We start from the raw sequence: 13,334 nt of genomic DNA, 5'->3' as shown, positions 1-13,334 counted from the left end.
ATACCTTTGAGGTGCCAAGAGAGTATAAAACACCCCTAAAGGGGAGCATCTATTTAATTCCTTTCTCTTCAGTATTAGCAATGCAGCCCACAAACAGAAACACTGGAAAGGGCTCCCACAAAGGGCAGTCTTGCACCAGAGAGCCCTCACAAGTCCTGCTGCATGGCCAAGGCAGAGCACCCTCCTGCATCCAGAGATGCACTGCAAGCACAGCCAAAGCTGAACTACAGACTAAGCCTTTATACATATGGAGGCATTCACTTGGAGTCTAGAAGTAGCCAGGACAGCATAAGAGTTTGTTTCCAGACTCTTGCATTGGGCAGAGAAGACAGAAGTGAGACTTGACAGTAATATAACAAACATGCACGTATAAGATTCCCACTCCATATGGAATCCTATTTTGTTTCCTCCTCTGGTAGGAAATATAGCTTGGAATTGAAGGTGAATTGGCTTGCTAGAAGGAAGAACACAACAGATAAAGAGAGATCAGAACTGATGCAAACCATGCATTTATTCAAATGCACATTCAGCCTGATATGAAGTCTGGCAGATGATGTTCTTAAGCTTCTTAAGGGCTTGATCGTCACTGCAACAGGCAATTTCTAGGTTCAGTGTTTTTTCTCCTGTACAGCTACTGTTACTAAAAGCATCCCATACCAATGCCTACAGAACTCTTTAGAAAATCTACAACTCCTTTTCCTTAGGAGAATTTATATCCTGGAAACAGGTAAGCAAGGCCATCACCTCTGTTATTTCAGAAAAGTCCTTTTCACATTTAAAGGCTTCATTAGCTGCATTTATTCTCGCATTTAAAACTTGTCTTGTCTTTAAGTTACTATCACTAATGATCAAAAGATTTATACTTAATGAAAGAAAAAGAAAAGCAGCTTTTAACCCTAATAGTTTATTCCTCCTCTTTCTTTATAAAAAACAACAGAGGTTGGGTAAATTCCATGTAGGAGCAACAGGCTTCAAAATGGTTCTTCTCACACTTATAACTGCTTTTCCCTCAAGGAATAAAAACCACAAAACCCCCCAAACAAATAACAAAACAAGCAAAAAGCCACAAAAAAAAAAAAAAGCCTCCACTCAAGTCACACTCTTCATGTTATAGGAGCTTGGCTCTCTTACTAATTCCTTCAGGGTTCCTGCAGGATCAAATGCAAAGAATTTGAAGGCACTGCCTCCATGAAGTGAACTAGAAAACTGCCACCAGTTTTAAGAGGCCATTGTGGAATCTGTCCAGGAATAAAACCCTTCATAGCACCTGGAGCACCTTGGTCACACAGAGAGCAAGTTCAGTTAACCAGTAGCTCAGTGAGCTAGAACAACAGGACTCAGGAAACAGCTGGTGGAGACTTCTTTTCAGCCAGTTTGTCCCCCTCTACCCCATTCTTTAAACGTAGAATCAAAATTTGTACAAAGGTTTTCAGATTCTTTTTTCCTGCCCTCTGGCAAGAGGATGGGAGTTAAAAACACAGACCAAGAATGTAAACAGAAAAGCAAGAGATTGCCCAGTGTAGTCTGTTTCTTCATTTCATATTATCTGATTTGAGGTGAAGCAAGGAGAAGCATACATTTAAGCAGCTATAAAGAAAGAAGATTGATTGAAAAGTAACTTTTGCTCTATTTCTTATGGATAAGAGTCCCAGGTGTCTATTTTCCTTATATTTTATTTTAATGGCTGTTCCCTATTCAGCCCATAAGCTTCAAGGTCAGCTCCAGGTCAAATTACACTTAGCATGAGATGCTCAGCATCTGCAAACCCAGCTGTGGGATCCCTCTCCCTCCTGTCTTGCTCTGGGTCTTCCATTCTGGGCTCCCAGCCTGGAAAACGATATTAGAGGCTTAGGGTACAAATTTTCATTTTTGCATTTAGATGCCACGCTGAATGCCACATTGGCAAATGTGTTCAAAAGACAACAAATGACATCCTACTAACAGAACATGTTAAATCAATGAGTGAAGTACCTGTCTTGGTACATCTAGACATGCTTAAGCTTGCTATTACTGACTGCTGGCAAAAGCCAAAGCATAAAGGATAAACTTAAACATAGTAGTCACAGTGTCTCCTACAACTTTACAAGCACATGATAGTGAGAGACAGTTGCTTTTCTACCATGAAAAAAAAAAAGATAAAATCTGGCAACCTCAGGAAGGAAAATAAGATTATAAGAACATTGGGGGTAAGAGTGTAGGGGGGAATACTCCTATTAACATATCTTGGATAAAATCCAAGGCTTTTGAAAGCTGGCTTATGATCAGTGTTCAGAGGGTAGGGGCCTGCACAGATTTTACACACACATATTGGTGCACACTACATACATTTATATGTATTACCTGACATTTGACCCTACCTGTAAGAGTAAGTTTACTTGCCTTAACAGCACAGAGTGAAAGAGAAAATAGTATACATTTTCTTAAATAAAGGTACTGTGGGGAAGGAAAATTATGGGAAATATCTAAAAAAAAGGAAAAGAATTTAAAACCACAAGTTGAGAAAAATCCCTCAGAAATATGAACAGCCCATGAGAAATGAGTTCAAGCTGTAAGATGAATTTTTGCACTGCTTTGTGCTGACTATAAAAGCCCTCCAGGAGCAGCAGTGATTATAGACCAGTTAGAAAATGGTCTATAAGAGCAAACTGAAAACAAATCCTCTTTATCCTGAGTGCTACTCCTGCTTATTCATCCCCAAAAGTGAAACAAGCATCAGTGCTCATGGTGACCATCACTGTGTGAGGAGTAGAAACACCATCCTACCTTTGGATATGAAGGGTACTCATGGGAATATACTCTCTGGTGATTGACTCTCCATTTCTGTCCCTGAACTTCACAACAACTTAAGAACCATCAGGAAAACTTCCTAAAAAGGCTAACCTGAAGCACTGTAATAACTCTTAAAAGACCAAAATGGAAACAAAAGGTTCTTAATCCATCTTTTTATGAAGAGGCCCTCCAGTGTTTTGTCTGCCTTTTAAGGAACTGAACTACAGCTCAGCAGCTGCACCATGTGTGAAATATTATAGCACTTGTTTTTAACTGCTGAGTGAGGTGCCTGATGATTCTAGGGAAGTCTGGCTACTGCTGCAAGCACTCCACAGCTGGAAGGAGACAGAAATGTGTATCCAAGTTTATAACACTTGCACGTTTGCAGGAATGCAGGGTATTTGTATCCAAAATTCAGTTTTCAGTGGATTCTTCATAGTGGAACATGAAGAAGGACGACGTAGAAACAATGCAGCTCTGAACGGGGAGACGACTTTACATTTTTTTCCTAAAGTAACACAAAGATCCTTGCCTAGATTTATGATATGTGGGAAAAGTGGAGGACAAAGGACCAGTAGACAGGACCAAGCATATCCTGATGTACTAAGGCAAGACAACCTGCTTCTCGGGGACCTTGTCTAATCAAAAAAATGGAGGATGTAACAGGTAGCTTCTGTCAGGCCCCAGGAAGCTGGTGTTTGGACTACATAGCTTTGTATCCCTTGGCAGAGAGAAGGCTAAAGAGGTCAGGAAGAGACCTGGCTAGCTCAAAGACAGGTAGAAAAATGAATAAGGAGTCAGTTATTATCTAAGGGCTTTAAAGGGGAAGACAGAGCCTGAACTGAATACAATCCAACATCAACTGGAAAAAAATGAAGAACAAGAATAGTAAATAAAGCTTGTAACTCATTATCTATTCCCCTATGGACTGATTCTCCAGGCCTGGGCAGTCACAGTTCTGCTCTTCCAAATGTGAGAGGCTGCTTGCTTCTGAGGAATCTTAGCTTCCATATCTTAATACTTCAGGTGGTGAGCATAATCAAACATGCAAGAAGAAATCTCTCCACTAATAAAAAAAAAAAATCCTGACATGTTCCATATGCACTGAGCTGGCATCTGGATATAAAATCTGCAACACCTATATATGCCAAAAAGCTTCCCAAGACTCCAGAAATAAAATCCCTAAGTGTGCCCTCACTTGACTGCCAAACGAATGTTTTTTTTATCCCTTCTTTTGACTCTCCCACATAGAAGTTTCCAAAGATGGAGCAAGCACCCAATTTCACATTTGGCAGTGCTAGAAACGATGCTGCAGTGGCCTTGAAATGGCTGACATTTCTACTTGTCTTGACACTGATTATGCACACGAGGCAGTTTGGTCTGCACTGGGCAGAATGGCTCAGTGCCCTGCAGAGTTCAGTGCCTATGGATCTATGCATTTCCAAACGAGTCAAGCATGCCTTATAACTGCAGCCACAGCAAGTTCCTGATGAGCTTCTCCAAAACTGATACCTCCCAATTAATTTTTCTTATCTTTCCCGCTCTCTTTTTGTTTGGGGTGTTTTTTCCCTACAAAATACAAAGTTTCTCTGAGACAATCAGAGCATGACTTCTATCTAGTTGTTTCATCAGGCTAAGCATGCCACCTGCTTTTACACATTCCCTTTTTTTTTTCATTTCCCTTTTGAATAAACTCTCCATTATCAAAATAAAATAACATCATTTACAAAGTACCACCTCAGCAGCACGCCTCAGCTTTCATTTCACAGGGCTATGCCAGCAGCCACAAACAGAATCAAAGCAGCCAATTAAAAATCCATATTCATTAGCAAACATCATGTGTGCCATAATGCCCTGCATTGACTATGGCACCGCAGGAGATGGGAAACTCATTGAGTTTCCCTGCTCTCAGTCTGAAGCACTGTTTTACTAAAGGAAGGGTTTTACCTTTGCTACTCCACAGGCCAACAAGAAGAGGCTGAGTGTCCTGCTAGCCCACGGGGCCAGGGCAGCAGAAGTGACAGCTGTTGACCTTTTGCCTCAGAGAGGTGCCAGACACAGGACCTTGCCAGGATGAGGAGCGCACGGAGAAGACCATGAACCTGTGCCAGACCTTTCCCACCGAGGTCTTTAGGTACCAACAGGGCCAGTGGCAAACCAGTCTGTGGCACTATGAGCAGACAATGTAATAAATTCTGCATGTGCTTGATTGATGCAACTCATCGGCCCGGCAGGGCCCGGTCCGAGCTGCTGCAGTGAATTAGCAAATTGCCCCTGCCCTTGTTGATTTACTCCATCAACACCTGACCACTGCAGACAGCCACACACATAAGTGCAGCTTTTCAGACCTGTGCAATGAAGTTATGTCAATGCGTGCCAGGGTTATTTATTTATTTGTACCCACGAGCCTGAGATTTACAACTCTTTATGAATACAAGCTGGGCATTTTGCTTTCTATTTTTAGCAGGAATGCTCTGTGCGGCAAACAGCTGTCAGCCACTGGTTGCTGCGCTCCTCGGAGCAGCAGCTTCAGACAAAGAGAGGCCTCTTGGAATTCTGTTGGAGAACTAGGGTCACTGCTTTGTGGCGGAAAAGAAGCTGGAATTAGAAGCCAGCAGGAAAGCATAAAGAATTAACACAGAACCAATCCCAGAGCTTTTCCAGTCCATTTTACTAAGAAAAGGAGCCTTATGTCATCACATTGTGTCAATTCTTCCCAAATAGTGTCCGAGCCCAGTTCTGACCGAGTTCAGCAAACATTCACGAGACTTGGACATAATCTATTCCTATTGCCTCAAAAAAGACAGGTAGCTGGATATTAGATGAGAGATTATGCCAATACCCTCACTGTTCAAGCGAAGACACTCAATGACCACCAAGTGTCACAAACCAGGTATTCCTTGCTGAGGCACCAGGTAGCACAGGGGATGTCTCCTCCTAACATGTGCACTTGTCGAAACAGTGTATGCATATTATATTCACTCACAGTATATGTATTCATTATATTTCATGGAATGAGCAGGTTTAAGCTAATTATTTCCCAGAACTCATTTGCATGGTTTCTGCCTCCTTGTGCATGCATGTTATCACCCAGAGGGTCTTCAGATGAAGGCTCAAGGTCTTCCTCTTGGTTAAACTCCTGAACTTCCCCTGTTGTGCATGCTCTCTGCCATCTCTGTTAATAGCCAGATCACTAGTCCAGTTTATACCAGTTCAGTTCCTGTGTCTGGTCTTTGAAGCACAATATTGGATACATCACTTTGACATTAGGTACGTCACATGATTTTTGTTGGTCCCAAAAATAATTCTTGATGTATGCTTTATTTCCAAGGGGTTAGAAGTTAACTATACTTCAGTTACAAAAGGTTAAAAAGTCCAGTACTTCATTTCACTATGGGAAAATCCGTCATGTGAGCTCAGGCTTCTATCACAGTCAAAGCTATCCAAACCAAATACATGTATCAGTTGGAAAGCAGATCCCACCAGATCTGCCACCTCCGTGCAGACACTCACCTTGGCAGACGAAGGAAGATGGTGTTTCCCCTGGATGGACCCGTGCAGTGATGAACACCACTTTCTGTTCAGCCCCTGGACACAGGTTTGCTGCAGAAGAAGGGGGCAGGGGGCAGAGGGGAAAAAGAGAAATAAAGATCCTTAAACTCAGACCCAGATGTAGCAACAAAGGACTGTTAATTTTCAAAGCACACCCTTTCATTAAAATTGCTCATATGTTATAAATAGGCACAGTCTGTAACCAAAAGAGGCAGAGAGACCAGGTCTCCATGCCAGGCCATACAGCAGAGTGCACACGGGCTGCAAAACTAATGACGTGGAGCCAAACCTGAAACAACAAATTTGGCTCTTTTTTTAAAAACCAAGATTTACTACAGCGAGTTTAACTGCTCTCACCTGTGATAAATGTCCCCCTGGGGCCACAGGAATAGCTGTGGGGGTCCAGCGACAAGGCAAAGCCCATTGCACCCTGCATTACACTTGGTACAAGCCTTAACAGCACCAAGCAACAGTAAAGTGCTACAAATTACATTTATTAGGCTTTGCTCTGGAGGATTTGGAGGCTATTTTTCAAAAATCTGGTAACTATTTGGGACTGCATCTGCCCTGACTGAAAGAAAAGTTCAAAAATAAATAACATATGGAAAACAGGCCAGGATTAAATCCAGCAACCTTCTCCAGTGACGGCACAAAAATGTGCCATGTCCCAATCAAATTACAGATAGGTGGAAGGGAGATTTAGATCCCAACTATACTGAACTTAATATAGGTTAATCCCTAAGTACTGAAACCACACCACTTTGGCCACTTTCTTCAGCCTTAAACTACATGGGTCAAGCAGCATCTTTTCTCTGTGAGAGATGCTGTGACTGCATTTAATAAACAGGAAATAAAACGATGCTCTTTCAAAATGGGTTCTGGGAATTTTAACGACTATGAGAGGTCAGGACTTCAGTTAGATGTCTTATCTCAACCTGAGCACACACAGCAGGGGTAATGCTAAGCAGGCTCCAATTGTTAGAGACAGTCTAAATCTTTGTTTTGCAGTAAAAAGTTTACACACTGTAAGGAGACTGGGAACTAAATCCAAGCTTTCTTTTTTTTTTTCCCCAATTCCAATTATGTAGATACATTGCCTATATATCCAAAGTTAGACTTTTATTTTCAAAGATGTTTGAGAGTCCTTAGAGCATAACTGAGCTAATTTTTTAATTCTTAGAAATGCTCAGTTTTCCCAATGGTACATCACACCTCACAGCACCACAGGAATAATCAATACATTTTTTGTTGTTCTCAGGAGACAATTGCTGGTTTCTCCTTTAATTTCCTTAGCATCTCTAGAAGTCCTACAGCTGCTCTGCCTGTAACTCAGCCATTCATTTGTTCTTTCATACACCAGCTTCACCATTCTCTAGTGTTTTTCAGCCCCAGAGGCAAAAAAAATATAAGAAAGAATGTCTCTGAGAAACATAGCAGCTGGTGGGGTCAATTCTGTCTGCAGAAGAAAAGTGGGAGGCAGCAAAAAGGAAAACAACACTGTCTGCTAGGAGTCAATGACCATCCCACATCATTTGCATTAACATCAAGCAGTGTGGGAGGAAGGAGACAAATCAGCAAAACAACTTTAGAAAACAAAAGCAAAAGTCTGGGATCATTTTTGCAGAAGGAGAGGAGTTTCCCTCCCCTCTTGGAAAACCAGCATTAGATTCAAGGAACTGTGGCTCAGCATGAATATGATGCTCAGCAGCAGGACTACCACTCTTTGGATCTGGAATAGCACCCTGATTAGGAAATCTTTTGGACAGAGGATTAATTTGGGGTGTTTTTTGGCTTTGTCTTCAGTTACAATATTGTTTCTATTTATGCTTCATAACAGTTATTACAATCATTATTATATTCAATAATTCTCACTATACAAGTCTATTTTAATTGGCAATAAATTACATTTCCCACAAGTCAAGTCTGCTTTGCCCACGATGGTCATTAGTAAGTGATATCCCTGTCTTTATCATGACCCATGAGCCTTTCCATCTTATTTTTCTCACCCTGTCCTGGATAAGAGAGACCATCTGGCTGGGCATCTGGCTGCTGGCCAAAATTAACACACTAAACAACTACAAAACACCATTTCATATTTTAATTTAAATGTTACATTGAAAATGCATCCTATTTTCTACTTCAGGATTTAAAAGATCAATCAAAATTAAGACGATTAGAAGTGTATAGCTTTGCTTAGTAGATGCCAAAAGCACTTAAGCAAAATGACAGAAAGGCACAGTCCATTTAGCCACAACTTTGAGAGTTGTGGAAACACAGAGAAATAGTCTGTTGTGGTACCACTTCTACCCTTCTAAATGCCACAGCAGTGAATTTCAGAAACAAAACTATTTGACAAAACCAGTTTTCTAAGGAAAAAAATATAGGCATGTGCCTGGAATTGTTTCATTTTTTTATTTTCTCTTCTGGAAAGTATCTTGAAGATTGAAATAAACATTTTCTTTTCCCTTTGAAGGCTACCACTACCATCATAATTGATAATATTTGCCTTGACTTATGACTGGACCTAAACAATCTGCCACTGTGTGTTACACCCTCATATCCTGCTACTACTCACCCACTGCCATCCTGTCTCTCTGCTGCAGAGAATTCCCTTGGGCAAAGCTGTGAGGATCTAAGGTGCTAGTCAGAACAAACAACATTAACCTCAACATCTATTCTGGCTATCAAGTTACCACAGTGGTGATAAACACCTAGCAAATGTCACAAGGAAAAGAAACTCAATTAATTGCAGGCAAGCAGCTCAAATCTCTCACTCTGAATATCACTCACTCTGTTTGGCCCTCAACTCATGTTCCTTACCCTCTAATGCTGCAGCGTGTACAAGCCAGTCACTTAAAGCAATCCCACTGGCAACACTCCTCCACCTTTCAACCAGGAAACAACAATTTCCACTCCTGGTTACACATTACACTACTGCAACTGAAACAGGGTTGCACAGAAAACATTTTCTACTTAATAAAAAAGACAGTCTGATAAAATTCTAAACCTTCACAGCAAGGCAACAAATTCGCTTATCCATTTTCATTCAATTTTCATTTTTATGCTACTATAAAAACATGAAAGTGACACTATTTGTATGTAGCAGCTTAATAATAAGTATCTAAAAATTTCAAGCAATTTCAATCCATTTTATGGAATTCCATTTCCACTGCCAAAATGAAGTACTGTAACAGAACCGAGGTAGGACTTCACTTGACATCCAGGATCTTTTCTACTACCATATCAGACCGGAAACGGACGGCAGATTTGTGATTTCTTTAGGTCTTGTAGTCATGGTGTGCTAACGCTTTAAATTCACAAATTAGCACTAAGGCTGATGGAGTACAAAGGATGAGCAAGTCCGACCCTAGAATTCTGTTTCAGAAAGCCTTTAGACTGGTGCCCATCAGGAGAACTTGGAAGTGAATTTCTCTGCTTTGTAGAGGACTTCAAAGTTGAGGTAAGTCACTTAGAAAAAGCTTGTCATCTGTAGAAGACCAGAAGGCTCCAATCAGAAGAAACGGAAATCCATCATCCTAAAAACATATGGCCAAATAACCATTTGATTTAAATACCTACGTATGTTTTAATGAAATACGTGTATCCATCGCAAATGAATTCCATTATTGTCTTCCTTTCTCAGGTACTTTGCAGTATGAGGTGGGCTGTTACCAGCGTTTTATAATCAAACCCCTGTGAGTTCAAGACTCCACCGAGGAAATCAAACCAGCTCTGTTGCTTTACACCTCCCTGTGCCACCTCGGCTTGGCTGCGCCCGACAGAACCGCGACATGTGCGTCAAAAATGAACACCAATGTCGGTGCTGCCCCAAGCGCCTCATCTCTACCACATTAAACTGCTTTAGCAAATCAAATCCAAGCAGAATTTACCGTGCTCTGTTTTTTTCCTAAGAGACCAGATCAGCACCTAATCCCATTTATTTTTGTTACTTCTGGCCACAAATGTCATTTCGGGTAAGAGCGCACATCTCAGCAACACGAGAGTGCAAAACAACAACGTTTTTGGTCACTACCAAATCCCACTGGACTTGCTGAGGTGAGATATACACAAGCTTTTCTTTCTTGCCTTCTTATAGCTGGCTTGAGCAGCACAAAGAAGCTGAGACAGAAGGTCAAAATGATGCTGTTTGTACCACACAGAGATGGACTGGACTACTGGTTTTGGAAGTCAGACACCTATTCCTATGTACTTTTACCAGCAGTATCTTGGTTCCCATGAAGGGGTAGCACTGTTACACGGGACCCTCATTGCTCACTGACTCTCCTCACCTGCCACCACCAGTCAGCCCTGTCTGGAGCACAGAGGGTTTTTCCTTAGCAAAGCCTCACTTGTGCATGGACCATCTACCCAGCAGTAGTCCTGCATGTAATGCTCAAAACTGGATCCAAAACCTTTCAAGTTCCAGATTTTCATTCAGACTCTGTCAGGTGCTTAAATACATGATTTGTTTGACGGACTTGTATTGTACTCAAAAATGTGCTTAAACATAATTTTGGCTGAACTGGGGCTGTCTTGCAGGAAGCCTGCCTCTGAGATCATTGTCACAATGTTTTAAAGTTGGAGATTGTGCAACTATTATCCTTTATTGCCCGTTTTATGCCAAACTCTCTTTTTCTTTTTACATTCCCCTTAAAAGCAAAGCTATTTTGGAGCATTTAATATTATTTAATCTCTTTACTCTGGCAGCACAGAAATTACAGGGACCATTACAATGGTCCTGTGTGAGCGTATGCTTTATTGATGTATATGCTGACCTAATATCAAATTGATTTTACTTAGCTTTTCTGCTGACCATGGAAAAATGCAAATTGGGTATTATATTTGCACACTAATTTTATTGGGCCCCTGTGTCTTCATAAAAAGATAAAGTTTGGGCTAATAAAAATAAAACATTTCTGGGGCTAATATAGGCAAATGTTTATGTAGGCAGGTAACAAATTGGTTTGTCATTTAGGGGAACATAAAGAGCACTAAAATCATCTTTAGGCAAAATAGATTGGTGGCTTTTGCTTAGCTTTTAGCTTTCATTTGCAAAATCAATTTAATGTAGCACAGTGTCTCAAAGAAAGGGTGACACAAGATTAAGACATTCATTGTGTTCCCCCTCCATAGCTCCCCCTGATTCAGAGGCTCTGGGATTTGGGTTTGCTCTTGTTCAAAGCAAATTAAATATACTTCAGCAGAAGATGGAAAAAAAGGAACCTTTAGACTTATGCCATAGGCAAGCATCCTATAGGGACAAACACAGGGGCAGGTAGGAAAGTGGGACTCAGTTTTCTGAAGGTAGATGCTGAAAGACTCATCAACACTTGTAAGTGCCACCAGGAATCTGAAAGTGTAGTACCTGTATGATCTCCTTTCTGGCTATTTCTTTGTTCCTCCTTCCTCTTCCCTCTTAAAGTCTTCTGTAACAAAGCCTTTTGCATCCCTAAGGCCAGCAAGCTCTGCTGGAATGCAGCTCAGTGAACTTCGATGACAGTTTAAGTAGATGGGCATATATCAACAGCCTAACTTCTATTTATTGGAAGGAATTGACCTATTTAAATCCCAGAGCAGGCACTATTTCTATCCAGCTCTTGTTTTTCATCCCCTCCTTCCCTTCCTCAATTGCAGGGTGTTTGGAGGGGTTCTGTGTAGTGGGAGGTTACATAAACAGTTTCGATGTTAATACTTGACTGCATTTTCAACTTAATAGCCCAGCAAAGGGATCTGACTGCAAAGCAAAAGGCCAGAAATATCTCCTGGTAAAATTATGCTGATGCATAGATCAAACGACACTGCAGAGCTATTTGCAAAATCAGAAATGGCAAATGACTACAGAGCAAGACCCCCCCCCCTTACCTCCCAGCCCCACTTGTTTGTTTTTAATCTTCATTACATCTTGTAAGCAACCATTTTTCCATTTGGGCTTTCTGAAACTGGCAGCTCACTATGCTTTTGAGGCAGGAAAATTAACTGTATGCAAACCCAGTCAAGGTACACTCACATCTTTCCTCCTTCCTCAAAGAGAAAGAGAAAGGAAGGGAAGGGAAGAAGAGAGAAGGAAAAGGAAGGAGGAAGGAGGAAGGAGGAAGGAGGAAGGAGGAAGGAGGAAGGAGGAAGGAGGAAGGAGGAAGGAGGAAGGAGGAAGGAGGAAGGAGGAAGGAGGAAGGAGGAAGGAGGAAGGAGGAAGGAGGAAGGAGGAAGGAGGAAGGAGGAAGGAGGAAGGAGGAAGGAGGAAGGAGGAAGGAGGAAGGAGGAAGGAGGAAGGAGGAAGGAGGAAGGAGGAAGGAGGAAGGAGGAAGGAGGAAGGAGGAAGGAGGAAGGAGGAAGGAGGAAGGAGGAAGGAGGAAGGAGGAAGGAGGAAGGAGGAAAAGAAGCCCACTCCCAAAAAATCTGTTTGTTTTTTTTTTAAATTACACACACACATTTGAACGTTGGAACATACAGTCCTATGAATAAGAATAGAAAGCTGGAATATGAACAGCACATTATTCGTCCTCAAATGGCCAAGGTGATGACAACTCACAATTAAGGATGCAGACAGTAGCATTTAATGTCACCTACCTGCATCACTGTCATATCATAACAGTTTAGCAGGCAGTTCCCCAGCCTGCTTTCTTTTTTCCCTCTTCTCCTTTGCTATTTATAAAGTCAGGTTGGAGTGTAGATCAACCCCTTGCCCTCCAGAGACCGGAGGCACACAGTAAATTATGGGAAGGCTAAGTGGTACATCAAATGTGTCTCCTCAAAGCTATATATCATCTTGTTAAATTTGATGTCTAATCCCAGAACCCCAGAAATCATTCCCAAAATCCCAGAAAATGCATGTGTCCTTCAGATGATATAGAACAAGAAAGTAAAGTTTACCTGCAGGGAAAAGAAAAAACACCAAGACAAAAACATTCTAGCCACGATTTGCTTCATTTTACTTGAGTGTCTTTCAATGCTATTTCCTTAAACTCTATCAAGTCAGAACTCACCCACCTGTATTTGAATATATAAACTCTGAT

The 13,334-nt window shown here is 41.4% G+C and overlaps 1 protein-coding gene across 4 annotated transcripts in view; it reads right to left on the bottom strand.

The window, feature by feature from the left end:
* Positions 1 to 13,334, bottom strand: part of BEND5 (BEN domain containing 5) — a 907,022-nt gene that overhangs the window by 211,641 nt on the left and 682,047 nt on the right. For 2 of the 4 annotated variants that reach the window (XM_064665265.1, XM_064665266.1), the window contains exon 7: positions 6,283 to 6,372. The exons of the other annotated variants lie outside the window; for them this stretch is intronic. In XM_064665265.1, coding sequence (XP_064521335.1) covers positions 6,283 to 6,372 — 90 coding nt within the window. The remainder of the gene's footprint in view (positions 1 to 6,282; positions 6,373 to 13,334) is intronic. 4 annotated transcript variants of the gene reach the window in all.

This window comes from Pseudopipra pipra, chromosome 9 (genome assembly GCF_036250125.1).
Source record: "Pseudopipra pipra isolate bDixPip1 chromosome 9, bDixPip1.hap1, whole genome shotgun sequence".
In the NCBI taxonomy this organism is placed as follows: Eukaryota; Metazoa; Chordata; class Aves; order Passeriformes; family Pipridae; genus Pseudopipra; species Pseudopipra pipra.
The sequence above is the reverse complement of the archived record's forward strand: the minus strand, read 5'-3'. Positions and strand labels throughout refer to the sequence as shown.